Source organism: Salmo salar, chromosome ssa09 (genome assembly GCF_905237065.1).
Source record: "Salmo salar chromosome ssa09, Ssal_v3.1, whole genome shotgun sequence".
In the NCBI taxonomy this organism is placed as follows: Eukaryota; Metazoa; Chordata; class Actinopteri; order Salmoniformes; family Salmonidae; genus Salmo; species Salmo salar.
The window spans coordinates 5,917,954-5,944,850 of record NC_059450.1 but is presented as its reverse complement, the minus strand read 5'-3'; the positions used below and the strand labels follow the sequence as shown (position 1 = coordinate 5,944,850).

At 40.9% G+C, this 26,897-nt stretch overlaps 1 protein-coding gene across 1 annotated transcript in view; it reads right to left on the bottom strand.

Moving 5' to 3' along the window:
* The window catches only part of LOC106610595 (MAM domain-containing glycosylphosphatidylinositol anchor protein 1), a 401,645-nt gene that overhangs the window by 21,147 nt on the left and 353,601 nt on the right, over positions 1-26,897 (bottom strand). Inside the window, exon 16 of the mRNA XM_014209988.2 lies at positions 15,391-15,521. Within this exon, the coding sequence (XP_014065463.1) occupies positions 15,391-15,521 (131 nt within the window). The remainder of the gene's footprint in view (positions 1-15,390; positions 15,522-26,897) is intronic.

The following is a 26,897-nucleotide window of genomic DNA, read 5'->3' as shown; positions in this document are numbered from 1 at the left end:
ATTTCACGATCTGCCTACCTTTTGGGATATACATTGGTTCTCGGTCGATTTTTAAGCATTATTAACTAAGAGCTATTTGGGAGACACTCTTACGTGAATGGAGCAAAATGAGTCGGCTCACAGAAAAGACTCGGAATTCTCATCACTAATCTGTAAGGGGTTGGACTTATTGCACTATTTACAGAGATGGTGTCACGGAATTCTAGGACCAGTGGAGATGCGGAATCAGGCGCAGGAGACAGAGGGTCGGAGCAACAGTGTTTTAATGCAACGGGAAAAAACACAATAGCCAAAAGGCACAGGGCGCTCAATAAAGTCCGCCAGGGAAAACACATTCCCAAAATAAACATGAGAAAAAAGCGCACGGGGCGCAGCCCGGCAATAAAGCTGACACAGGTCAGCGAAACAGGCCACACACACACACACAACTGTCCTGAGTGGACAATAAACAATCCCGCACGAGAACCCAAACTGAAAATACACACTAAATAACCCCCCACTAATGACAGACACGAAACAGGTGCGGGATAGACAGACAAAACCAAAAGACACAGAAACATAGATCGGTGGCAGCTAATAGGCCGGTGACGACGACCGCCGAGCGCCGCCCGACCGAGGAGGGGCGCCACCTTCGTTGGACACTGTGACTGATGGTTGTTCCAGTTTAGATGGTTTAGGTAATATTGCTTGTCAAGTCCTTGACCATAGCAATCATTCTGAATGCATGTTGTGGGTGATAAATGATTCCAATTGTTTGATATTGTTAGCAGTTGATGTTATTCTTTAATAACACAGACCCCAAAGCAAATCAGGGGGAGGAAAATTGGTTTATTCAAATAGGACAAATCACTCCCCTGTCCTCAGTGATGCTCTCCAGTGTTTCTCTCCTGTGATTCTCTCCACAGAACAAAGGGACAGGATGTAGTTTATAACCCAGCCCTAGCCTGTGGTTAACCACTTATAATTTCTAGCAATAAAACTGGGCCAAATGGCCAAATAAAAATAAATAATTCCCTCAACTATTATTCTGACATTTCACATTCTTAAAATAAAGTGGTGATCCTAACTGACCTAAGACAGGGAATTTTTTACTAGGATTAAATGTCAGGAATTGTGAAAAACTGAGTTTAAATGTATTTGGCTAAGATGTATGTAAACTTCCTACTTCAACTGTAGATTTCCGGAAGTAAACATGTCCTGATTTGCACGAAAAAGTTGGACATTTCACCTAGATACCCCTAATTTGATGACTGCGGTGTACAACATAGAAGCTTATCAGGTTCTGATCATCTTACTATGCTTCTTCACCTGAGATTGGCCCCTGATTGCTAATCAATCAGTTCTTTATTCTCCAGGCTCTGCTTTGTCATCAAAATGGACAAAATGATTTTCCCTGGACTTTTACTGCTGACCTCGTTATTAGCTAAACTTGATAAGGACCTTCCCATTTTGGCCCTAATGTCTCGATTATTTTGGCCCTAATGCCACTGTCCTGGTACTACGTCATGTCCCCCCTCGGGAGTTATTCCCCATGCCTCTTTTACTTGTCTGTCTGCATCCCCTACTGCATTAGAGAGTTGTATGCAATAGTTAAGAATTGTGTCACTCATAAAGTGAACATCTGCTTTTCTCAAATCTCACTATCACATTGTCCATTGTAGTAACTGCCCATGCCAGCCTACCTTCCTCATACCCCCCTCCACAATGCTTGAACCATCTGTGTATAAGATAAACTCAGGGTTTTCCAACGGATGACTCTTAATAAACCCGTCAGAGAGCTGATCCAAAACCAACTCACATTTTTACATTTTTTTGGTCATTTAGCAGACGCTCTTATCCAGAGCGACTTACAGTAGTGAATGCATACATTTCATACATTGTTTTTTTTTTCCTGTGCTGGCCCCCCGTGGGAATCGAACCCACAACCCTGGCGTTGCAAACACCATGCTCTACCAACTGAGCTACAGTCATGTTCAAGTAATGTGGTCTCTGGGTGAAGCATCAGAGTAGCTGGATTACATGGTGTGCCACGTCACCTTCCCTTCAGAAATGTTCAATGTAGAGTCAAGTTGCATAATAACATCAAGGCCTAAAATAGGTTGTTCAAATGAGCCTATCCACACCCTTGCATCAATCTTCAATGGACCATGGACCAATAGAAATTGATAATGGTTTGGTCTGTTTCATATCTATGTTCCTCCCCCCCCACTCCTGTTGCTCTCATCTTTTGTTGCCCGTGTACTTAAGACATATATGTTTTGCATAAGATATGGGCAATACAGTGACTTCAGCACCAGTATCTACTAAATAATCTACTGCAAAGTTGTTATTAACCATCATGTTCACATATATTCCATCTGATTTCATATGTACACCAGCTGAGATGGGACGTAAGAGGGGTCTATTAGTTTCCCTTAACAGCATCCAGCAAACTCTGCTGCTGAGCCGGAGAGAGCTTCTTAAATTTCTGCACCAACTATCATTGGGGCTGTTGTCTTGATTCCATTTTCCCTTAGACGGACTGTGCTTCTCCTGGCCATTCCTCATAGGACATGTTTTCTTTTCTGAAATTCTCATTGACAGTGACCAGAAATCTCGCAATAATGACATTCACCAGGTTTCTCTTTCGCTGAACAAATAATGTTGTTGGTTTCACTCGGAACCTGCACAACTCTGATACCCACGTCTCGTGGATGCTTCAAAGTTTTTGAACATTCCATTTCCATTACGTGGAACAATGCCCAGTCATTAAAGTGGATTGCAGTTTGAGTTTGATTTTATTTTTATTTTTACAGGGAAAGTGCACATTAATCACAGTTGTGTGTGTCTAATAGAAGGGTATTCCGGACATGAGAAGCTCTCACAGAGAAAGCAGATTGACTAAAGGTGCTTTTCCTTAAGGGAACTATACAGTCACCTCTCATGGCAGAGCTTGTGGATCTGCTGCCAAATGTCCGGGTTTTCTGTTTAACAAACGTACTGAGTGGAGGGGGAGCAAGGCCATTTAGGATCTTGAACACAAGACAGGCGTCAGTGTATTGCACAAGATTTTTCCAACTCAGGAGCTCATGCTTTCTGAGAATGTAACAGTGATGATAGCTATTGGGCTTCCTATTAAAACTAATGATGAATGATTTGAGGGAGTACAGTGGACTTATCATTATTGTCAGGTTTTGTATGTAGTTAAAACTTTTGGCTTGCTGAATCGGTGTACTATAATGAATGCTAACGAAGTGTTTTGTGTTTTCTGGGAAAATGGGGGTTTCATTGTCTCTCTTTGAAAGGTTTCCTGGGGCTATAATATTGGGGAGAGTGAGTGAGATTAAGGCCATAAACTACCAAATTAAATAAGGCCTGGCAATTTTTTGTTTGTTTTTACCTTAAGGTTTGCAAATACCCACACACAACACATTTGTTATGACTATTTGTTGGTGTTTTTATAATACTATGTTTGATTTGTGTGTTTTGTGGGTTCTATTTCCTTTGAGTTTAGTGAGTTTTCCTTTTGTCTTAGTGCCAAGGTGTCTTAAAGGGGCACACACACATGGAACTTTTTATTTTCTGAGTTTTAATTAAACACGTGAATTCTTTTGATAAAGGAATGTACTGGAAAACTGGGATACAACATGTATGAAATGTTTGACTGTTTTTCATTAATTTGTCTAACATAGTAAGAAACATTTATATGAAGGGTTTGTATGACCTCTGACCTCTGTCATGACTTTCCATTGTGGTTTGAGCACCCTCATTGGAAAGCCATTTGGATGATGTATTTAAGGTCATTTGTCATACTGATTTCAGGTCATTTGTACTATTGATAATTATGATGAAGTTTCTGGTTCTTAGCCATATCTGTGATTTGGACCAATGAAGAAGGAGAGGGCGTTGCCTTTGACTAAGGGTAGGCTGCCTTAAGTCTATTTTCCTATGACTATATGGGTACAATCATTTTTCTTTATGGAGTTCTTAAGAGTAGTGATTTTAATTAGATTTTGTTATTTGAAATGTTGTTTTATTTTTTGACCAGTAGTAGTGTTTTTTTATACATTACTCTCATGGAGAGTTATGTGTTCAAAATGGGGGAGGGTACCGTTCTTTTGAGGTTTTGGTTTTAAGTTTCCACACCTTGAGAGATGTGTAGGAGTATATGGAGTGATCTGTGAAGGAGTGTATTGTTGTGTTGTTTGTTCTGTTCTGTTCCAGATGGGTTATAGGTCTAACTTCCTGATCCTGTGGTTCTGCGATGAAGTTGACAGTGTGATGGGGAGTATAAGCCAATTTGAAAGAATAGTTTCAATAGAATGTGTTGTTATTCTCTTTGACATATGTTAAGACATTTGTATTAAGAATAATTGGTTAAAGTAATCATTTATCATATAGTTAATGAACTGAACTAAACTGTTGTTCTGATCTGTCCTCTCGAGGTTGTCATGAAACGTGACATCAGATGGTATCTTAACGCATGGAAGAGATAATTGGACCGAACAGTGTGTGTACCCCAAACCCCCCTCTAACTGGCTGAAGAAGAGTGACAAAGGTGTTCAATACGGCCCTGTCCGCACCACTTCTGCCGAGAGAAATGAGTCCGAGCCAGCAACTGGTGTACAGCATCCAATCTAAGCTATCAACTGCTTTTCTCTCATGTTTTTCTCAGGAGTCCACGTGGAGTGAGCATGGGGAGAGATCTGTTCTAAACTTCTCTTATGTTGCTGGTATACTGGTTGACGAATGGACAAGACATAATGGGTGGTAGAGGTGATGGCGACTCAAGTGAGACATTGAAATTGGGACCTTATCATGGCCATCCACTTAGCTTTATAGTTCTATCTGAAGAAGACGAAAAGGACGCCAGAAGAATCAGTGCCTGAAGGAAGGAGTTGGTCAACTGTGCGCAAAATTGTTTTAGATTTTTGGGGTATCAGGTTGATGGTAGAGGTCTACACCACATAAAAATATAGTAATTTAGATTAAGAATGCATTGAGATACTGATCTGTATTATAATCGTGATAAAAAAGTTAATAGTAGAATTATGGGATAATTATACTGGATGTTAATATAAATGTACATTCTGCCAATGTTGATGTGTGTTAAATTGAGTTTTTTTTACTTTGAGTGATAGGACTAATTTGAATCACTAAACAATGTCATTCTAAATTTTGGTTGGATAATTCATTGGGTTTTTAATTATGATTTGGAAACGGAATGATTTTTAAAACTGAAGGATTGATTTGAGTTGAGTATGTTAATAACTATATGAGTGAAGCCATTCATGTATTAGGGATTGATTGTTTTGATGGTTGTTATGAACTAAAGATGTTGACACTATTCTCAACAAGCCCTGGTGAATGGAGAGGGTGAACTTTGATCTGGAGAGTGAAACTGATCCTAATCAATTTGATCTATAGGCATTGCCTTATAAATAGTGGAATCATGATGCTTGTCTTGGGTCATGTTCATTAGGCACCAAGGGAATACATTTTACTTTAACCTCCTTGGGCAAGTCAACAGCCAGTCAACAGCCAGTGGAATCGCGTGGCGTGAAATACAAATACCTCAAAAATGCTATAACTTCAATTTCTCAAACATATGACTATTTTACACCATTTTAAAGACAACACTCTCGTTAATCTAACCATATTGTCTGATTTCAAAAAGGCTTTACAGCGAAAGCAAAACATTAGATTATGTCAGGAGATTACCCTGCCAAAAATAATCACACAGCCATTTTCAAAGCAAGCATATATGTCACAAAAACCAAAACCACAGCTAAATGCAGCACTAACCTTTGATGATCTTTATCAGATGACACTCCTAGGACATTATGTTATACAATACATGCATGTTTTGTTCAATCAAGTTCATATTTATATAAAAAACCAGCTTTTAACATTAGCATGTGATGTTCAGAACTAGCATACCCACCGCAAACTTCCGGTGAATTTACAAAATTACTAACGATTAACGTTCACAAAATACATAACAATTATTTTAAGAATTATAGATACAGAACTCCTTTATGCAATCGCGGTGTCAGATTTTCAAATAGCTTTTCGGCGAAAGCACATTTTGCAATATTCTGAGTACATAGCCCGGCCATCACGGCTAGCTAATTTGACACCCACCAAGTTTGGCACTCACCAAACTCAGATTTACTATAAGAAAAATTGGATTACCTTTGCTGTTCTTCGTCAGAATGCACTCCCAGGACTTCTACTTCAACAACAAATGTTTTTGTTCCAAATAATCCATAGTTATATTCAAATACCTCCGTTTTGTTTGTGCGTTCAGGTCAGTATCTGAAGGGCGAGCGCATTTCATGACAAAAAATTTAAATATTCCGTTACCGTACTTCGAAGCATGTGAAACTCTGTTTAAAATCAATTTTTATGCTATTTTTGAGATGCCACAGAAGGAGAACAAATTGTCAGACAGGGCACTTCCTGAATGGAATCTTCTCAGGTTTTGGCCTGCCATATGAGTTCTGTTATACTCACAGACACCATTCAAACAGTTTTAAAAACTTTAGAGTGTTTTCTATCCAAATCTACTAATTACATGCATATTCTCGTTTCTGGGAAAGAGTAGTAACCAGTTTAAATTGGGTACGTTTTTTATCCGGTCATGCAAATACTGCCCCCTAGCCCCAACAGGTTAACTAGGAGTCACTACCTGGATTTGTCCAACAAGATATGCTAATGTTAGTTTCTGGGATGGAAATAGTCTTTTCCAACATACCATGCTGATCCATTGGAGTGTGATGGATAACTAAAGCTTATTTTATTAAACTCCATTGTTGCATGCACTGCATTATGCATTAAATATGTACTTTTCACTGTCTATGACGATATAGCTTTGAATCTCATAAACTGTATGCATTTTTAGTTTTTCTTCATGGGTTCTTGCAGGTGACTGTGTCTCATGACTTTACCAGACAAATTGCTAGAGTGCTTAGAAAATGTGTTGGAGGAGACTTTTTCTTGGAAGGAGGCTGAGCATGCAATGAGTTGTTGTTTTTAATGCTTCTTGGTTTATGTAGAATATATGCATTTTCTACATGTGAATGAATGTTCTTAAATCTTGTAATTTTCTTTTAAGTTAAGAGTATTCTCAAAATGGGGGATTATGGTGGCAAAATTGCAAGATTATGTTTAATACTTTTATTGCAAATCCCATTTTATTTCAACAGAATAGAGTATTCTTAACTATTGTTAAATGTAATGTAAATGTAATGTAATGTATTGTGTGTGTGTGTTCTACTGAGGATGGGCCTCTGGGAGATAACACTGATAGGAGATTTACGATGTCTTTTGGGTGATAAAACCTAAAGCACATTCCAGAACATGAGTTAATGTTTCTGTTCTATATCGTACCAGAGAGAGATGGTTCCAGTTTGGAGTAGGAGGACCAGACACTGGTCTATACAATGAAAACTGTTGACACAGCAGACACTGTCTGCTATGTATTATAGGTATCTTTCTTACAAATCTTAACCTTGTGACTCATTCTATATATCTGGTATTTGTCATGTAGGTTGAAAGGGGTGTATCTTGGCTATAAAAGACCTTTGTACTTTTGTCTCAGCGCTCCCAACGGATCATCAGAGATGGTGATTCGTCAACCAGCCATCGCTATTGCAAAGCTCTCACTGTTTAAGATTTAGTTTAGGTATAACTCTGACTTGTGTGATAAGTTTGTCTCTCCTCATTTGATAGTAAAGAAATGAACCACCACATTCTACAATGTAGAAAATTGTCAAATAAAGAAAAGTCCTGGAATGAGTAGGTATGTCCAAACTTTTGACTGGTACTTGCTTCATTAATTTTATGAATATTATGGTGTTTCTATTCTATTAAAAATGAAATACCCTCTGGGTAAATTCAGACCGTTTCGCTCTTGGAGCGCACGCTGGACGTTCGGGCCAAGGAGTAGGGTTGATTTGAGCATTCTGGCCTTTCAACGGCAGTCAAGCTCCCAAGCGAACGTTGGCTCGCTTGCTAGCTACTTCCAGACACAAATAAGACCACTCTGACCATTTTACTTGCTCTTGCAGAGCTGGTTAGGCAGTTTTCGTGTTAAGCAGAGCATTGGTGACAGTAACTGTGCTGCTGGACACAATTTAATTACGCTTTTCTGGTAGACTCAGACGAGAGTGCTCTGAAATCGGAGTAGACAGCAAGAGCGAATTTACGAAAGCACCCAAATGTCCATTGAGAACGCACAACAACTATACCATTTAGCTAAGCTAAGAATGACAGGAATAATCAAGTCAATAAATGTTGGGTAGTTAGATAGCCAATAGTTAATATACTGCCAAGTTTGATGTATAACTACTAATGTTAAGTAGATAGCTAACATACCGGTACATACTGCTGTAATGATATGCTATGTGATTCGTAAAGACAGCGTAGCTAACAAATTGTCAGCCAACATAAGGTGTAAGGTAACTTATTTGAAAAGTCATTACTTTATTACATTGCGTAGCAAGCTACCACGACGACACACTCAATCGACTCTGCGGCTTTAGCATGCTTTTGGTGCACAGTCGATAGCTCACTGGACTTCGGGCAAGAAGGTTGAGGGTTTAAAACCTGCTCCCTGCTTGTTTCATTTGAAGTCGTGCACAATTATCAGTTTATTATTTGGTTTATATTGCCCATTCGTTGTCATTTAGGGACACAGTAGTGCATTGGGACCCAAAAGCATAAACAGTATTCTAACTCCCCCTTGGTCGTTAGGGCAAATCTGGTCTGTGATATGACGGGTTTTTTTCACACCTAGCTCGGCTATTAGACTATTCTGTTCAGCTATTAGCCCCCCTCCCCAACTTGCAACAAATTGAAGTCTTTGTCGAGAGCAAAACGTATTTTATTTTCAATGAAAAATAATTTTTCTGAAAGCAAAAATGAGGCTTAGTTTAAAAAAAATTGGGCAATCAAATATTTTGTAATAGTGGGTCAAACTTTATGCATTTTATTCCCCAAAAATATTTTGAGAAGAAAAAATGTATTTGAAAACAAAACTAACTTCGCACATTTTTGAATGTTAAGGTGGGACGCTCCCACCTACGTAACAGCCACTGCCAGCCTGTGGCGCGATTTTCAAAACCTTAAAAATCCTATTACTTCAATTTCTCAAACATATGACTATTTTACAGCTATTTAAAGACAAGACTCTCGTTAATCTAACCACACTGTCCGATTTCAAAAAGGCTTTACAACGAAAGCAAAACATTAGATTATGTCAGCAGAGTACCAAGCCAGAAATAATCAGACACCCATTTTTCAAGCCAGCATATAATGTCACCAAAACCCAGAAGACAGCTAAATGCAGCACTCACCTTTGATGATCTTCATCAGATGACAACCCTAGGACATTATGTTATACAATACATGCATGTTTTGTTCAATCAAGTTCATATTTATATCAAAAACCAGCTTTTACATTAGCATGTGACGTTCAGAACTAGCATACCCCCGCAAACTTCCGGGGAATTCGCTAACATTTTACTAAATTACTCACGATAAACGTTCACAAAAAGCATAACAATTATTTTAAGAATTATAGATACAGACCTCCTCTATGCACTCGATATGTCCGATTTTAAAATAGCTTTTTGGTGAAAGCACATTTTGCAATATTCTAAGTACATAGCCCAGGCATCACGGGCTCGCTATTTAGACACCCGGCAAGTTTAGCACTCACCATAATCATATTTACTATTATAAAAGTTTGATTACCTTTTGTTGTCTTCGTCAGAATGCACACCCAGGACTGCTACTTCAATAACAAATGTTGGTTTGGTCCAAAATAATCCATCGTTATATCCGAATAGCGGCGTTTTGTTCGTGCGTTCCAGACACTATCCGAAATAGTAAAGAAGTGTCGCGCGCATGGCGCAATTCGTGACAATAAAATTCTAAATATTCCATTACCGTACTTCGAAGCATGTCAACCGCTGTTTAAAATCAATTTTTACGACATTTTTCTCGTAGAAAAGCGATAATATTCCAACAGGGAATCTCCTTTTCGGCAAACAGAGGAAAAAATCCGAAAGGCGGGGGCGGTCGGGTCACGCGCATAAGCCCACAGTCCCTTGATCGGCCACTTGAGAAAGGCGATAATGTGTTTCAGCCTGGGGCTGGAATGACGACATTCTGTTTTTTCCCGGGCTCTGAGCGCCTATGGACGACGTGGGAAGTGTCACGTTAGAGCAGAGATCCTTAGTAAATGATAGAGATGGAAAAGAAGTTCAAGAAATGGTCAGAGGCCACTTCCTGTAAAGGAATCTCTCAGGTTTTGACCTGCCATTTGAGTTCTGTTATACTCACAGACACCATTCAAACAGTTTTAGAAAATTTAGGGTGTTTTCTATCCATATGTAATAAGTATATGCATATTCTAGTTACTGGGTAGGAGTGGTAACCAGATTAAATCGGGTATGTTTTTTATCCAGCCGTGTCAATACTGCCCCCTAGCCCTAACAGGTTAACTTGGCAACAAACAATACTTTTCAGCCTTTCTTTCCGACACAAAGTAAGCTATAGAGGACACCTACGAAGGATTGGGTGATGATGGCATCTCAGATAAGCAGTACTGGGCGTTCCTCTGTCCAGCTTCTGACATTACATAGCTAGTAGTTAGCTCCTACGATTCAGTGTCGATTCATAACATTCTACTACATTACATACAGTTGAAGTCAGAAGTTGGAGTCATTAAAATTTGTTTTTCAACAACTCCACAAATTTCTTGTTAACAAACTATAGATTTGGCAGTCGGTTAGGACATCTACAATTCCAGTGGGTCAGAAGTTTACATGCACTAAGATGACTGTGCCTTTAAACAGCTTGGAAAATTCCAGAAAATGATGTTATGGCTTTAGAAGCTTCTATTAGGCTAATTCACATAATCTGAGTCAATTGGAGGTGTACCTGTGGATGTATTTCAAGGCCTACCTTCAAACTCAGTGCCTCTTTGCTTGACATATTGGGAAAATCAAAAGAAATCAGCCAAGACCTCAGAAAAAAATTGTAGACCTCCACAAGTCTGGTTCATCCTTGGGAGCAATTTCCAAATCCCTGAAGGTTTCACGTTTATCTGTACAAACAGTAGTACGCAAGTATAAACACCATGGGACCACACAGCCATCATACTGCTCAGGAAGGAGACACGTTCTGTCTCCTAGAGATGAACGTACATTGGTGCAAAAACTGCAAATTAATCCCAGAACAACAGCAAAGGACCTTGTGAAGATTCTGGAGGAAACAGGTACAAAAGTATCTATAGCCACAGTAAAACGAGTCCTATATCGACATAACCTGAAAGGCCGCTCAGCAAGGAAGAAGCCACTGCTCCAAAATCACCATAAAAAAGCCAAACTACGGTTTGTAACTGCAGATGGGAACAAAGATCGTACGATTTGGAGAAATGTCCTCTGGTCTGATGAAACAAAAATGGAACTGTTTGGGCATAATGATCATGGTTATGTTTGAGGGAAAAAGGGGGAGGCTTGCAAGCCGAAGAACACCGTCCCAAACCGGGAAGCACGGGGGTGGCAGCATCATGTTGTGGGGGTGCTTTGCTGCAGGAGGGTCTGGTGCACTTCACAAAAGAGATGGCATCACGAGGAAAGGAAAATTAGGTGGATATATTGAAGCAACATCTCAAGACATCAGTCAGGAAGTTAAAGCTTGGTTGCAAATGTGTCTTCCAAATGGACAATGACCCCAAGCATACGTCCAAAGTTGTGGCAAAATGTCTTAAGGACAACAAAGTCAAGGTATTGGAGTGGCCATCACAAAGCCCTGACCTCAATCCTATAGAAAATTTTAGGGCAGAACTGAAAAAGCATTTGCGAGCAAGGAGGCCTACAAACCTGACTCAGTTACACCAGCTCTGTCAGGAGGAATGGGCCAAAGTTAACAGAACTTACTGTGGGAAGCTTGTGGAAGGCTACCCGAAATGTTTGACCCATGTTCAACAATTTAAAGGCAATGCTAGCAAATACTAATTGAGTGTATGCAATTGTGTATGTAAAGAAATGAAAGCTGAAATAAATCATTTTCTCTACTATTATTCTGTCATTTCACATTCTTAAAATAAAGTGGTGATCCTAACTGACCTTAGACAGGCATTTTTTACTAGGATTAAATGTCAGGAATTGTGATAAACTGAGTTTAAATGTATTTGGCTAAGGTGTATGTAAACTTCCGACTTCAACTGTACATATGATATGAGAAATGCAAGATATGTAAACATTATTAAAGTGACATTATTAAAGTGACTGGTGTACCATTTATCAAAGTGGCCAGTAATTTTAAGTCTGTGTATATAGGCTGCAGCCACTCTGTGCTAGTGATGGCTATTCAACAGTCTCATGGCCTTGAGATAGAAGCTGTTTTTCAGCCCTCACCTCCTCTCTGTAGGCTGTCTCGTCATTGTTGGTAATCAAGCCTAAAAACTGTTGTGTCGTCTGCAAACTTGATGATTGAGTTGGCGGCGTGCTTGGCCACAAAGTCATGGGTGAACAGGGAGTACAGGAGGGGGCTGAATACCTACCCTTGTGGGGCCCCAGTGTTGAGGATCAGCAAAGTGGAGGTGTTATTGCCTACCTTCACCACCTGGGGGTGGCCCCTCAGGAAGTCCAGGACCAAGTTGCACAGGGCGGGGTTCGGACGCAGGGCCTCGAGCTTAAAGATGAACTTGGAGTGTACTATAGTGTTGAATGCTGAGCTATAGTCAATGAACAGCATTCTTACATAGGTATTCCTCTTGTCCAGATGGGATAGGGCAGTGTGTAGCGTGATGCTGATTGCATCGTCTGTGGACCTATTGGGGCGGTAAGCAAATTGAAGTGGGTCTAGGGTGACCGGTAAGGTGGAGGTGATATGATCCTTGACTGGTCTCTCAAAGTACTTCATGATGGCATAGGTGAATGCTGCGGGGCGATAGTCATTTAGTTCAGTTACCTTTGTATTCATGGGTGAAGGAACAATGGTGGGGACAGCAGACTGGGATAGGGAGAGATTGAATATGTCTGTAAACACACCAGCCAGCTGGTCTGCACATGCTATGAGGACGCGGCTAGGGATGCCACCTTAGCACGCAGCCTTGCGAGGGTTAACAAGTTTAAATGTCTTACTCACGTCGGCCACGGAGAAGGAGAGCCCACAGTCCTTGGTAGCGGGCCGTGTAGTTGGCACTGTGTTATCCTCAAAGTGGGCAGAGAAGGCATTCAGCTTGTCTGGAAGCAAGACGTTGGTGTCTGCGACATGGCTAGTTTTTCTATTGTAGTCCGTGATTGTCTGTAGACCCTGCCACATACGTCTCGTGTCTGAGCCAGTGAATTGCGACTCAAGTTTGTCTCTATATTGAAGTTTTGCCTGTTTGATTGCCTTGCGGATGGAATGACTACTCTGTTTGTATTCTGCCATATTCCAACTAGCAGGTTGCTGACTGGCAAACCAATATGTGCACTTTCCTCTACTGTAAATACACACGTTCAAACACAGGCATGTAGGTAAAGCCCCGCCTTATCTCAGCTCACTGGTCACCATAGCAGCACCCACTCGTAGCATGCGCTCCAGCAGGTATATCTCACTGGTCACCCCCAAAGCCAATTCCTCCTTTGGTTGCCTTTCCTTCCAGTTCTCTGCTGACAATGACTGGAACGAACTGCAAAAATCACTAAAGCTGGAGACTCATATCTCCCTCACTAGCTTTAAGCACCAGCTGTCAGAGCAGCTCACAGATCACTGCACCTGTACATAGCCCATCTGTAAACAGCCCATCTATCTACCTACCTCATCCCCATACTGTATTTATTTATTTATCTTGCTCCTTTGCACCCCAGTATCTCTACTTGCACATTCATCTTCTGCACATCTACCATTCCAGTGTTTAATTGCTATATTGTAATTACTTCACCACCATGGCCTATTTATTGCCTTAACTCCCTTATCTTACCTCATTTGCACTCACTGTATGTAGACTTTTTGTTTTCTTTTGTTCTACTCTATTACTGACTGTATGTCGCGACTTCTGCCGAAGTCAGTCCCTCTCCTTGTTCGGGCGGCATTCGGCGGTCGACGTCACCGGCATTCTAGCCACCGCCGATCCACTTTTCATTTTCCATTTTTTTTGTCTTTGTTTGACACAACTGATTTCAATCCCACAATTACTTGTTCAGTATTTAACCCTCTGTTCCCTCATGTTTTTTTGTGAGTGATTGTTTATTGTATTTTCGGTCTGTCATGGTGTGCGTGTATTTGTTACTTTGTATATTTGACATTTTGAGTATAAATACATTGATTACTCATATCTGCTGTCCTGCGCCTGACTCGCTACACCAGCTACACCTAGGACCCTTTACACTGTATGTTTTGTTTATTCCATGTGTAACTCTGTGTTTTTGTGTGTGTTGAATTGCTATGCTTTATCTTGGCCAGGTCGCAGTTGCAAATGAGAACTTGTTCTCAACTAGCCTACCTGGTTAAATAAAGGTGAAATAAAAAAATAAAAATAAAATGTACACATACATAAGAGCAGTATATCCACACTCTTACAATGACCCAGATAAGACACAGATGTACACACACACGAACGCACACACACATGCATGCACACCCACTCACTCAGGAATGTACACACACACACACACACACACACACACACACACACACACACACACACACACACACACACACACACACACACACACACACACACACACACACACACACACACACACACTATATAGACTTGACTCAGCACAAACGGGAGACCTGGGGAGATGGAGCCCTGAGCGGTAATCACTGCACACTACACACACCGCACACTGAGTCAGCGCTTCAGCATGCCTGACTTCTATAGGAATGAGTGGGAGTAAAGTGCAACTGAGGCTCCTGTGGAGCCGAGTGGACCTCCATAGCGTGCCAACCAGGAATATCAGGCTTACTCATGACCAGGGACAGGCAGGACGACTGCATTTGGGAAAACATATTTACATTTTAGCAAGTTTTTGCTATTTGTTTTTGTAAACAAATCACTTTATTTTGTACAATAAAGCACTGAACATTCTGTGGATTACCCATTCTCATCATAAATCATTGGTGTCCTGTAAAAACCTTGGGTAAAACTTTATTTGGACTATCCGGACTATCCAAGTAAAGTGTGAGCAAACCTTGTGTCAGAATTGTTTTTGATTTCATTTTTACATTAGTAGTCATCCCCCTACAATGTGCTGTGAAAGTTCCTCGACTCTCAAGTTCACTTGAAAACGAAAACTTGAAAATTAACGTTTTTCCAGAATGCTGATGAAATATAATGCAGTCATTTGAATATTTTGTCAATACGGTACATTTTTGTCCAGGCATGCTCGTGGACGGCCTTACCTGGAAGGGTCCGCTAGGGTTGACAATGATGTTGGCCTGGTTCCAGTCAGGACCCTGGTTCCCAATCAGGCTCCAGACCTTAGTGTCCACAGAGGCGATGCTCTTCACCCTCAGCCACACGTCCAGGGTACCTACATGTCGGGGTAGAGAGGGGAGAACAGAGCTAATTGAGGGGCTTTGGAGGGGGGTTTGTGTGTGTGTGTGTGTGTGTGTGTGTGTGTGTGTGTGTGTGTGTGTGTGTGTGTGTGTGTGTGTGTGTGTGTGTGTGTGTGGTCTTGTTCTTCTATCCTTGTGGGGACATTTCCCACATCCCCACGAGGACAAAGACTATTTTAAAATTAGGAGTTAGGGTAAGGGTTACAATTAGGGTTAGGTTTAGGGTTAGGGAAAATAGGAACAACAAAAAAAATTGTCCCCACGAGGCTAGAAAAACAAGCACGTGTGTGTGTGTGTGTGTGTGTGTTCAGTTTCTGTCTATTTTCACTGTTGTGTTTTGTACCCCAATCTAAGTTTATTAGATGTAAGTTGATTAGAAGTTAATTTTCCTTTTCTGCTGAGAGCACTTTCCTTTGTTTCTGCGCCCTGCCTAGATTTGAGACTATACTGCTCCAAAAAATAAAGGGAACACTAAAATAACACATCCTAGATCTGAATGAATGAAATAATCTTATTAAATACTTTTTTCTTTACATAGTTCAATGTGCTGAAAACAAAATCACACCAAAATAATCAATGGAAATCCAATTTATCAACCCATGGAGGTCTGGATTTGGAGTCACACTCAAAATTAAAGTGGAAAACCACACTACAGGCTGATCCAACTTTGATGTAATGTCCTTAAAACAAGTCAAAATGAGGCTCAGTAGTGTGTGTGGCCTCCACGTGCCTGTATGACCTCCCTACAATGCCTGGGCATGCTCCTGATGAGGTGGCGGATGATCTCCTGAGGGATCTCCTCCCAGACCTGGACTAAAGCATCTGCCAACTCCTGGACAGTCTGTGGTGCAACGTGGCGTTGGTGGATGGAGCGAGACATGATGTCCCAGATGTGCTCAATTAGATTCAGGTCTGGGGAACGGGCGGGCCAGTCCATAGCATCAATGCCTTCCTCTTGCAGGAACTGCTGACACACTCCAGCCACATGAGGTCTAGCATTGTCTTGCATTAGGAGGAACCCAGGGCCAACCGCACCAGCATATGGTCTCACAAGGGGTCTGAGGATCTCATCTCGGTACCTAATGGCAGTCAGGCTACCTCTGGCGAGTACATGGAGGGCTGTGCGGCCCCCCAAAGAAATGCCACCCCACACCATGACTGACCCACCGCCAAACCGGTCATGCTGGAGGATGTTGCAGGCAGCAGAACGTTCTCCACGGAGTCTCCAGACTCTGTCACGTCTGTCACATGCTCAGTGTGAACCTGCTTTCATCTGTGAAGAGCACAGGGCGCCAGTGGCGAATTTGCCAATCTTGGTGTTCTCTGGCAAATGCCAAACGTCCTGCACGATGTTGGGCTGTAAGCACAACCCCCACCTGTGGACGTCGGGCCCTCATACCACCCTCATGGAGTCTGTTTCTGACCGTTTGAGCAGACACATGCACATTTGTGGCCTGCTGGGGGTCATTTTGCAGGGCTCTGGCAGTGCTCCTCCTGCTCCTCCTTGCACAAAGGCGGAGATAGCGGTCCTGCTGCTGGGTTGTTGCCCTCTTACGGCCTCCCCCACGTCTCCTGATGTACTGGTCTGTCTCCTGGTAGCGCCTCCATGCTCTTGCCACTACGCTGACAGACACAGCAAACCTTCTTGCCACAGCTCGCATTGATGTGCCATCCTGGATGAGCTGCACTACCTGAGCCACTTGTGTGGGTTGTAGACTCCGTCTCATGCTACCACTAGAGTGAAAGCACCGCCAGCATTTAAAAGTGACCAAAACATCAGCCAGGAAGCATAGGAACTGAGAAGTGGGTTGTGGTCACCACCTGCAGAACCACTCCTTTATTGGGGGTGTCTTGCTAATTGCCTATAATTTCCACCAATTGTCTATTCCATTTGCACAACAGCATGTGAAATTTATTGTCAATCAGTGTTGCTTCCTATGTGGACAGTTTGATTTCACAGAAGTGTGATTGACTTGGACTTACATTGTGTTGTTTAAGTGTTCCCTTTATTTTTTTGAGCAGTGTATATTGGGTTCTCTTATTAAGCACAAAGTAGTAGCGGTAATTCAATGCGTAAGTTAGGTTGGCTGTCTCCCTAGCTTAATGCTCCCCACCCACTTCACAGGAGAGCGATTTGAACGTAATGTTTTTTTTTTCTTCTGAAATGCCATCTTTCATGTGCCTTAATAACAAACTTGTATGAAATCTGTAAATACGAATACAATTGTAAAATTTCGAGCTTAGCACCTGATGTCACAGGAAGGCCAAAAAGATAATCAAGGACAACAACCACCCGAGAAACTGCCTGTTCACACCACTACCATCCAGAAGGCGGGGTCAGTACAAGTGCATCAAAGCCGAGAGACTGAAAAACAGCTTGTGAGAGGCTGCTGCCTACATTGAGACCCAATCACTGGCCACTTTAATAAATGGATCACTAGTCACTTTATACAATGCCACTTTAAATAATGCCATTTTAATAATGTTTACCTATCTTACATTACTCGTCATATGTATATACTATATTTTATACCATCTATTGCACCTTGAGTATGCCGCTCGGCCATCGCTCATCCATATATGTATATGTAAAGTTAAAGTCGGAAGTTTACATACACCTTAGCCAAATACATTTAAACTCAGTTTTTCACATTTCCTGACATTTAATCCTAGTAAAAAATGCATGTCTTAGGTCAGTTAGGATCACCACTTTTTTTAAAGAATAATAGTACAGAGAATTATTTATTTCAGCTTTAATTTCTTACATCACATTCCCAGTAGATCAGAAGTTTACATACACTCAATTAGCATTTGGTAGCATTGCCTTTAAATTGTTTCATTTGGGTCAAACGTTTCGAGTAGCCCTCCACAAGCTTCCCACAATAAGTTGGGTGAATTTTGGCCCATTCCTCCTTACAGAGCTGGTTTAACTGAGTCAGGTTTGTTGGCCTCCTTGCTCACACAAGCTTTTTCAGTTCTGCCCACAAATCTTCTATAGGATTGAGGTCAGAGCTTTGTGATGGCCACTCCAATACCTTGACTTTGTTGTCCTTAAGACATTTTGCCACAACTTTGGAAGTACGCTTGGGGTCATTGTCCATTTGGAAGACACATTTGCGACAAAGCTTTAACTTCCTGACTGATGTCTTGAGATATTGCTTAAATATATCCATCTAATTTTCCTTTCCTCATGAAGCCATCTATTTTGTGAAGTGCACCAGTCCCTCCTGCAGCAAAGCGCTCCCACAACATGATGCTACCACCCCCGTGCTTCACGGTTGGGATGGTGTTCTTCGGCTTGCAAGCCCTCCCCCTTTTTCCTCCAAACATAACAATGGTCATTATGGCCAAACAGTTCTATTTTTGTTTCATCAGACCAGAGGACATTTCTCCAAAAAGTACGATCTTTGTGCCCATGTGCAGTTGCAAACCATAGTCTGGCTTTTTTATGGCAGTTTTGGAGCAGTGGCTTCTTCCTTGTCTCTCTAGGAGACAGAATGCGTCTCCTTCCGGAGAGGTATGACGGCTACATGGTCCCATGGTGTTTATGATTGCATACTATTGTGTGTATAGATGAACGTGGTACATTCAGGGATTTGGAAATTGCTCCCAAGGATTAACCAGACTTGTGGAGGTCTATAATTTTTTTGAGGTCTTGGCTTATTTCTTTTGATTTTCCCATGATGTCAAGCAAAGAGGCACTGAGTTTGAAGGTAGGCCTTGAAATACATCCACAGGTACACCTCCAATTGACTCAAATGATGCCAATTAGCCTAACAGAAGCTTCTAAAGCCATGACATCATTTTTTTGAATTTTCCAAGCTGTTTAAAGACACAGTCAACTTAGTGTATGTAAACTTCTGACCCACTGGAATTGTGATGCAGTGAATTACAAATGAAATAATTTGTCTGTAAACAATTGTTGGGAAAATTACTTGTATCATGCACAAAGTAGATGTTCTAACCGACTTGCCAAAACTATAGTTTGTTAACAAGAAATTTGTGGAGTGGTTGAAAAATTAGTTTTAATGACTCCAACCTAAGTCTATGTAAACTTCCGACTTTAACTGTACATATTCTCATTCACTCCTTTAGATGTGTGTGTATTGTGTAGTTGTTGGGAAATTGTTTGGTTACTTGTTAGATATTACTGTACTGTCAGAACCAGAAGCACAAGCATTTCGCTACACTCGCATTGACATCCTCTAACCATGTGTATGTGACCAATAACATTTGATTTTTAGCCATGGAAAAAGTCAGCAACCTTCCCGCTAGCCATGATTGGCTGTGATAATGAGTGGGCTGGACATGCCGAGATATGAGTTTGGATTGGTCTGCCATGTAGCACACTTCTGTCTATAATATGAGCTGGTCAGAATGTGTAGGTAATCCTTTCTAACGCAGATTTTTTGAAAGATATCATGTAGTAGAACTGCATAAGTGTTGCTCTCCACTTTCTGGAGGACCGAGTTTTGAAATCAGTGGAATTAGAGTATGATATTTAAGGAGATGGAGAAAATGCTGCCGTTTGATTGTTAATATGCAGATGGAGTCGAAAAGTGAACACAGAAGGCTGTTGTATAAAACACCTGTCTCTGTATTACGTCTTCCAACTAAGGGAAAACATGGCATCCGTGACAGAGAGGGAGAAGCGTCCATCTATGAATACGGGTAAGAGAGTTGAGCTAGCTACATTTTCAGATATTACGTGTTTCTAATTTTGTCAGAAAGTCATTTTCATTTCAAGTCATTTCAAGTGTATTGTTAGCTAACTAGCTAATGTTAGCTGGATGGCTAGCTAGCTAACATTACGTGTATGATCTGTGTAGTAATATTATTCGTATCTCAGAGCTATTTGCATTGCTAGTTAGCTAGCCCACATTGAACCTGGTTGGTTAGCTAGCTGCAGATTTATGCAGGGTAGTAACGTTATGAGTTGCGATTATGGTACATTGTATAGCTAGCTAGCTAATTTTCAAACAATATACTCCACTATGCAAGTAACTATTTCAATAGAATGTTTATGATGTCACTGCGACAGCTGTCTATAGACATAGCTGGTAAATTTGCTCTGGCTATCTACTCTGATTTCAGAGCACTCTCGCAGTCACCAACGCTCTGGATAACATTAAAACAGCCTAACCAGCTCTGCTAGGGTGGGTAAAATGGTCAAAGTGAGCTGTTCTGTCATTTGTGTCAGGAAGTAGCTAGCCAACATTAGCCAGTTAGCTTGGGTGCTTGACTGCTGTTAGGACAGAACGCTCTGATCAACCCTACTCCTCGGTCAGACCGTCCAGTGTGCACTCTGAATGCTCCAAGAGTGAAACGCTCGAGTTTACAAACGCCCAGAGCACACGCTGACACTCCAGATTAAATTTACAAATACACCCGAAGTATGAACCACCTTTTTTCTTGAAATCTTTGGTTGTTTACTTCATGGCATCACATGCAAATCATTAGAGATAAGTGGGGCTAAAGCTTAACTTGTTATGGATAGGGGGCAGTATTTTCATGGCCGGATAAAAAAACGTACCCGATTTAATCTGATTATTACTCCTGCCCAGAAACTAGAATATGCATATAATTATTAGCTTTGGATAGAAAACACTCCAAAGTTTCTAAAACTGTTTGAATGGTGTCTGTGAGTATAACAGAACTCATTTGGCAGGCCAAAACCTGAGAAGATTCCAAACAGGAAGCGCCTTCTCTGACCATTTCTTGGCCTTCTTGATCATCTCTATCCAAAACAGGGGATCTCTGCTGTAACGTGACATTTTCTAACGCTGCCATAGGCTCTCAGAAGGCGCCAGAACGTTGAATGATGACTTTGCAGGCCATGGCTGAAAAACAGTAGCGCATTTGGTAAGTGGTCGATCTGAGAACAATGAGATTGGTGCGCGCGTGCACGAGATGACTCCATGTTTTCATTTTCAGTCTTTGAACGAAAACAACGACTCCCGGTCGGAATATTATCGCTTTTTTACGAGAAAAATCGCATAAAAATGGATTTTAGCCCTTTCACACGTACCATCACACTGGGTGTGATCGTTCTACAGTGGTCCCTGAAGCGTACGATCACACCCCGTGTGATTAGAACACTCATTTAGAACGCTCATTTAGAACGGCCAGTTTCGAATGACGCAACAATCAGCATTTGAGCTGGCCACACTTTTTTCAGAAACTATTTACACAAACAGTCCTTACGTAAACTATACCATGAATTAGCTAATAGCAATTACTATGTATAATTAATCACATCACGAGTGAGCTCACCATTGATCGAAATAATTAGTTAAAACACTTTCTAGAAATTGAAAGTAATCCGTCGATTAGTTTCAGCGAGCAGCTGGCCACACTTTTTTCAGAAACTATTTAAACAAACAGTCCTTACAAAGTTATGTCCAGAATGTGAGCAGTTTATTTTTGGATGCAATGTTCAGATATTCACAGAAGTATCTATAGCATAACACAATCATCCTAACTGGAAAAATGTAGGCTACATTTGTCCTAGCGCTAACTGAGGAAAGATTGACGCAACACAAGCGGTCATATTTTCTAACTCTCGGCTGACGTAAACTATACCATGAATTAGCTAATAGAAATTACTATGTATAATTAATCACATCACGAGTGAGCTCACCATTGATCGAAATAATTAGGTAAAACACTTTCTTGAAATTGAAAGTAATCCGTCGATTAGTTTCAGCGCGCAGCCATGCATTTTTTCCTCACAGAAACCAAAGATAATAAGAGAAGACAAGATGAGTTTGGTCTGTTTACAGTATGCATGTTGAAGGGGTATGTCATCTACTGTCGTTCACATCCCACCATTCATTTGCAGAAGTCCTCAAAAAATGTGTGAACTCTTACTCACCTCATTTTGTTATAACATCTTTGGTCAAACGGATGATTACGTGAAACCGAGAATGCATTGTATGTCAACAAACATGGCTCCATACGCATAGCTGGAATTAGCTTAGCTCATCATAATCAGTACAACCTTCAAAACATTATTTTACACACATACTATGCGCCCATTACAATTTATGCAAAAATCGGAATGCATGATTTATCACGGGTAATTGAAAAACGTCAATAAAATACTAAATATATCAATAATACCACACAAAACATGTTCTGATAGTGATTTATTGATACAAATGGCGCGTGCAGGCAGTCAATCACGGTAACCTCTCACTCCCACTCTGAGCCATTCAGTGTTGTTGTTTATGTAACAATCACATCCTGGAATGGAGAGAACGTTCGAACAACACGTGCATAAAAAAACTCACGCTGGGGTGACCGTTAGAGATATTTGGAACTCACGCGTGAAAGGGTTAAACAGCGTTTGACATGCTTCGAAGTACGGTAATGGAATATTTTGAAATTCTTTGTCACGAAACGCGCCGGGCGCGTGACCCTTCGTTACCCTTCGGATAGTGTCTTGAACGCACAACAAAACGCCGCTATTTGGATATAACTATGGATTATTTGGAACCAAACCAACATTTGTTATTGAAGTAGAAGTCCTGGGAGTGCATTCTGACGAAGAACAGCAAAGGTAATCCAATTTTTCTTATAGTAAATCTGAGTTTGGTGAGTACCAAACTTGGTGGGTGTCAAAATAGCTAGCACGTGATGGCGAGCTATCTACTCAGAATATTGCAAAATGTGCTTTCACCGAAAAGCTATTTTAAAATCGGACACTGCGATTGCATAAAGGAGTTCTGTATCTATAATTCTTAAAATAATTGTTATGTTTTTTTGTGAACGTTTATCCTGAGTAATTTAGTAAATTCACCGGAAGTGTTCGGTGGGAATGCTAGTTCTGAACGTCACATGCTAATGTAAAAAGCAGTTTTTTGATATAAATATGAACTTGATTGAACAAAACATGCATGTATTGTATAACATAATGTCCTAGGAGTGTCATCTGATGAAGATCATCAAAGGTTAGTGCTGCATTTAGCTGTGGTTTTGTTTTTTGTGACATTATATGCTAGCTTGAAAAATGGGTGTCTGATTATTTCTGGCTGGGTACTCTGCTGACATAATCTAATGTTTTGCTTTTGCTGTAAAGCCTTTTTGAAATCGGACAGTGTGGTTAGATAAAGGAGAGTCTTGTCTTTAAAATGGTGTAAAATAGTCATATGTTTGAAAAATTGAAGTTTTCGGATTTTCGAGGAGTTTGTATTTCGCGCCACGCCTATCATTGGATATTGGAGCAGGTGTTCCGCTAGCGGAACGTCTAGATGTAAGAGGATCTAGACGACAAAAGAGCTCTCCAGTAGGTGTTTACTCCAAATTTTAGGTTACAAGTTCATTGATTACAGGTCTGAATGCTCAGATCAACCCTACTTTTCGGCCAGATCGTCCAGTGTGCGCTCTGCACACTCTGAGAGCAAAACGTTCTGAATTTATGAACAGCCAATCTGACAACGCTCTGAGTTTACGAATGCCCAGAGCACACTCTGGCACTCCAGATTAAATTTCTGAACACACCCGTAGCCTTTAGTCTTGAAATCTTTGGTTGTTTTAGTACAAAGCTTCACATGTGAATCCTTAAAGTGATGGGTGGGGATAAAGCTTAAAAGGGTGTGAACGATGCTGAATGGGTGTAGACAAAGAAGAGCGCTCCAATAGGTACCAAAACATTCAAGGTCCATTTTCTCAAACGTGACGTTACAAGTTTATCATCTTTCAAAGCAGAATTACTTTCACATTGTTCCTCAACTGTAGTGTATGATAACTGAAGTGTAGTGTATGATATCTACTTTTATCCAATGTAAAAATCATAGCAAATACAGCTCCTGCAGCGCGTGAAACACTAACTCTTTCCTCTGGATAGGGAAGCCTCCATGAGAAGAGACATAGCAACTCAATCCGTGTTGCCGAGATAGGGATTTACAGGCAGAGTAAAAAAACTATAATTTATGTATTTTTCCGGACCTATACAGGCCGTCGGTAAATACACTCGATACAAAAAAAATATTGAACAAAATAGACTCTGGCTTGATAAACTTAACTTTCTGTGAAACAATTCACTCTCAAACAAATTAGTGCAATTGCTGTTGTTCCAGTCAAAGAGTGGGCTTGGATGTCTGAGCGTGGATGTCTGTTGTAAGATCTGATGTAAAAATAACAGTAAACTTTACAGTAACGTACACTTTACAGTAATATACCTATAAACCAACGTTTCTTTGGAATTTACGGTAACATATAAAAACATTTATACAACACAGTAACTTCCAGGTGAAGTGCACTGTTAAAAAATCCTGTATTTTTACAGTAAGTTACTGTAAAAAAGGAACAGTATGTTACAGTACCATATTTTACGGTGTCCAATACTGTTACTGTAATTGATTTACCAATATTGCCTAGTTTTACAGTGGCCTGAAACTACATCAGGCCTGCAAATAAGGTTGCAAAATTCCAGTAACTCTCCCTAAAATCCCAGAAAATCCACTCTGAGTACAGGATTGTCTGGAAAACCTAGGAAAGTTAAGAGAATTTTGCAACCCATATTATGTTAACTTCCAGAGTGATGTTTAATTCCTATCGAAATCCAGCCAGAGTTATGATATCCAACAATTGGAAATTATTCACCTGCAACCTGCAGCAGAATGATTATAAGCGAAAGGAAAATTGTAAGGTGACTACCTTAACCATTTCAGTAATGGGTGCAAAAAAAATCTAACTGATTGGATTAATAACATGTACAGTGCATTCGGAAAATATTCAGGCCGCTTCCGTTTTTCCACAATTTGCTATGTTACAACCTTATTCTAAAATGGATTAAATAAAACATTTTCCTCGTCAATCCACACACAATACCCCATAATAACAAAGCTAAACCTGTTTTTTAGAAATTTGGCAAATATATATGTATATATAAAAAAACAGATATATTATTTATGTAAGTATTCAGACCCTTTGGTATATTCAACTAATTGGACATGATTTGGAAAGGCACACACCTGTCTATATAAGGTCCCACAGTTGACAGTGCATGTCAGAGCAAAAACCAAGCCATGATGTCAAAGGAATTGGCCCTAGGGTTCCGTGAGAGGATTGTGTCGAAGCACAGATCTGGGGAAGAGTACCAAAACATTTCTGCATCATTAATGGTCCCCAAGAACACAGTGGCCTCCATCATTCTTAAATGGAAGAAGTTTGGAACCACCAAGACTCTTCCTAGAGCTGGCCGGCAAGCCAAACTGAGCAATCGTGGAACATGGGCATTGATCAGCCCGCTTGGAGTTTGCCAAAAGGCACCTAAAGGACTCTCAGGCCATGAGAAACACAATTCTCTGGTCTGATGAAACCAAGTTTGAACTCTTTGGCCTGAATGCCAAGCGTCATGTCTAGAGAAAACCTGGCACCATCCCCACGTTGAAGCATGGTGGTGGCAGAATCATGCTGTGGGGATGTTTTTCAGCGACAGGGACTGGGAGACTAGTCAGGATCAAGGGAAAGATGAATGGAGCAAAGTACAGAGAGATCCTAGATGAAAACCTGCTCCAGATCTCTCAGGACCTCAGACTAGGGCAAAGGTTCACCTTCCAACAGAACAATGACCCTAAGCACACAGCCAAAACAACGCAGGAGTGGCTTCGGGACAAGTCTCTGAATGTCTTTGAATGGCCCAGCCAGAGCCTGGACTTGATGCTAATCGAACATCTCTGGAGAACCGTGAAAATAACTGTGCAGTGTGTGATACGTAGCGCACATGAAATATAATTTTTCGCTTAAGTTTTCATGTACTGAATAAAAACTGAAAGTTAAATGTGTTTCCATCACATTTCAACAACCGATAGCTGTTGCAGTAGAAAGTGTCCACTCTGGTCTTGGCACGTGAGCTCGAGCCAACAGCTCACAGGTACATTGCGGGAAGGTTGTGAGGGTAGGCTAGTCTAGATAATGAGATTACTATGGTCAAACGGTAGCCAAGCATCGATCATCATGTCACCAGAATCAAACCCTCAATATTTATTGGAAAGGTGCATCAAGATCAAACACCAGTCTCAATGTCAACAGTGAAGAGGTAACTCCGGGATGCTGGCCTTCTAGGCAGAGTTCCTCTGTCCAGTGTCTGTGTTCTTTTGCCCATCTTAATCTTTTATTTTTATTGGCCAGTCTGAGATATGGCTTTTTCTTTGCAACTCTGCCTAGAAGGCCAGCATCCCGGAGTCGCCTCTTCACTGTTGACGTCGAGACAGGTGTTTTGCTGGTACTGTTTAACCTGTCTGGGCAAGGTGGGACGTTTGCGTCCCACCTTGCCAGAGCGACTTACAGTAGTGAATGCATACATTTCATTTCATAATTTTTTTTTTCCTGTGCTGGCCCCCCGT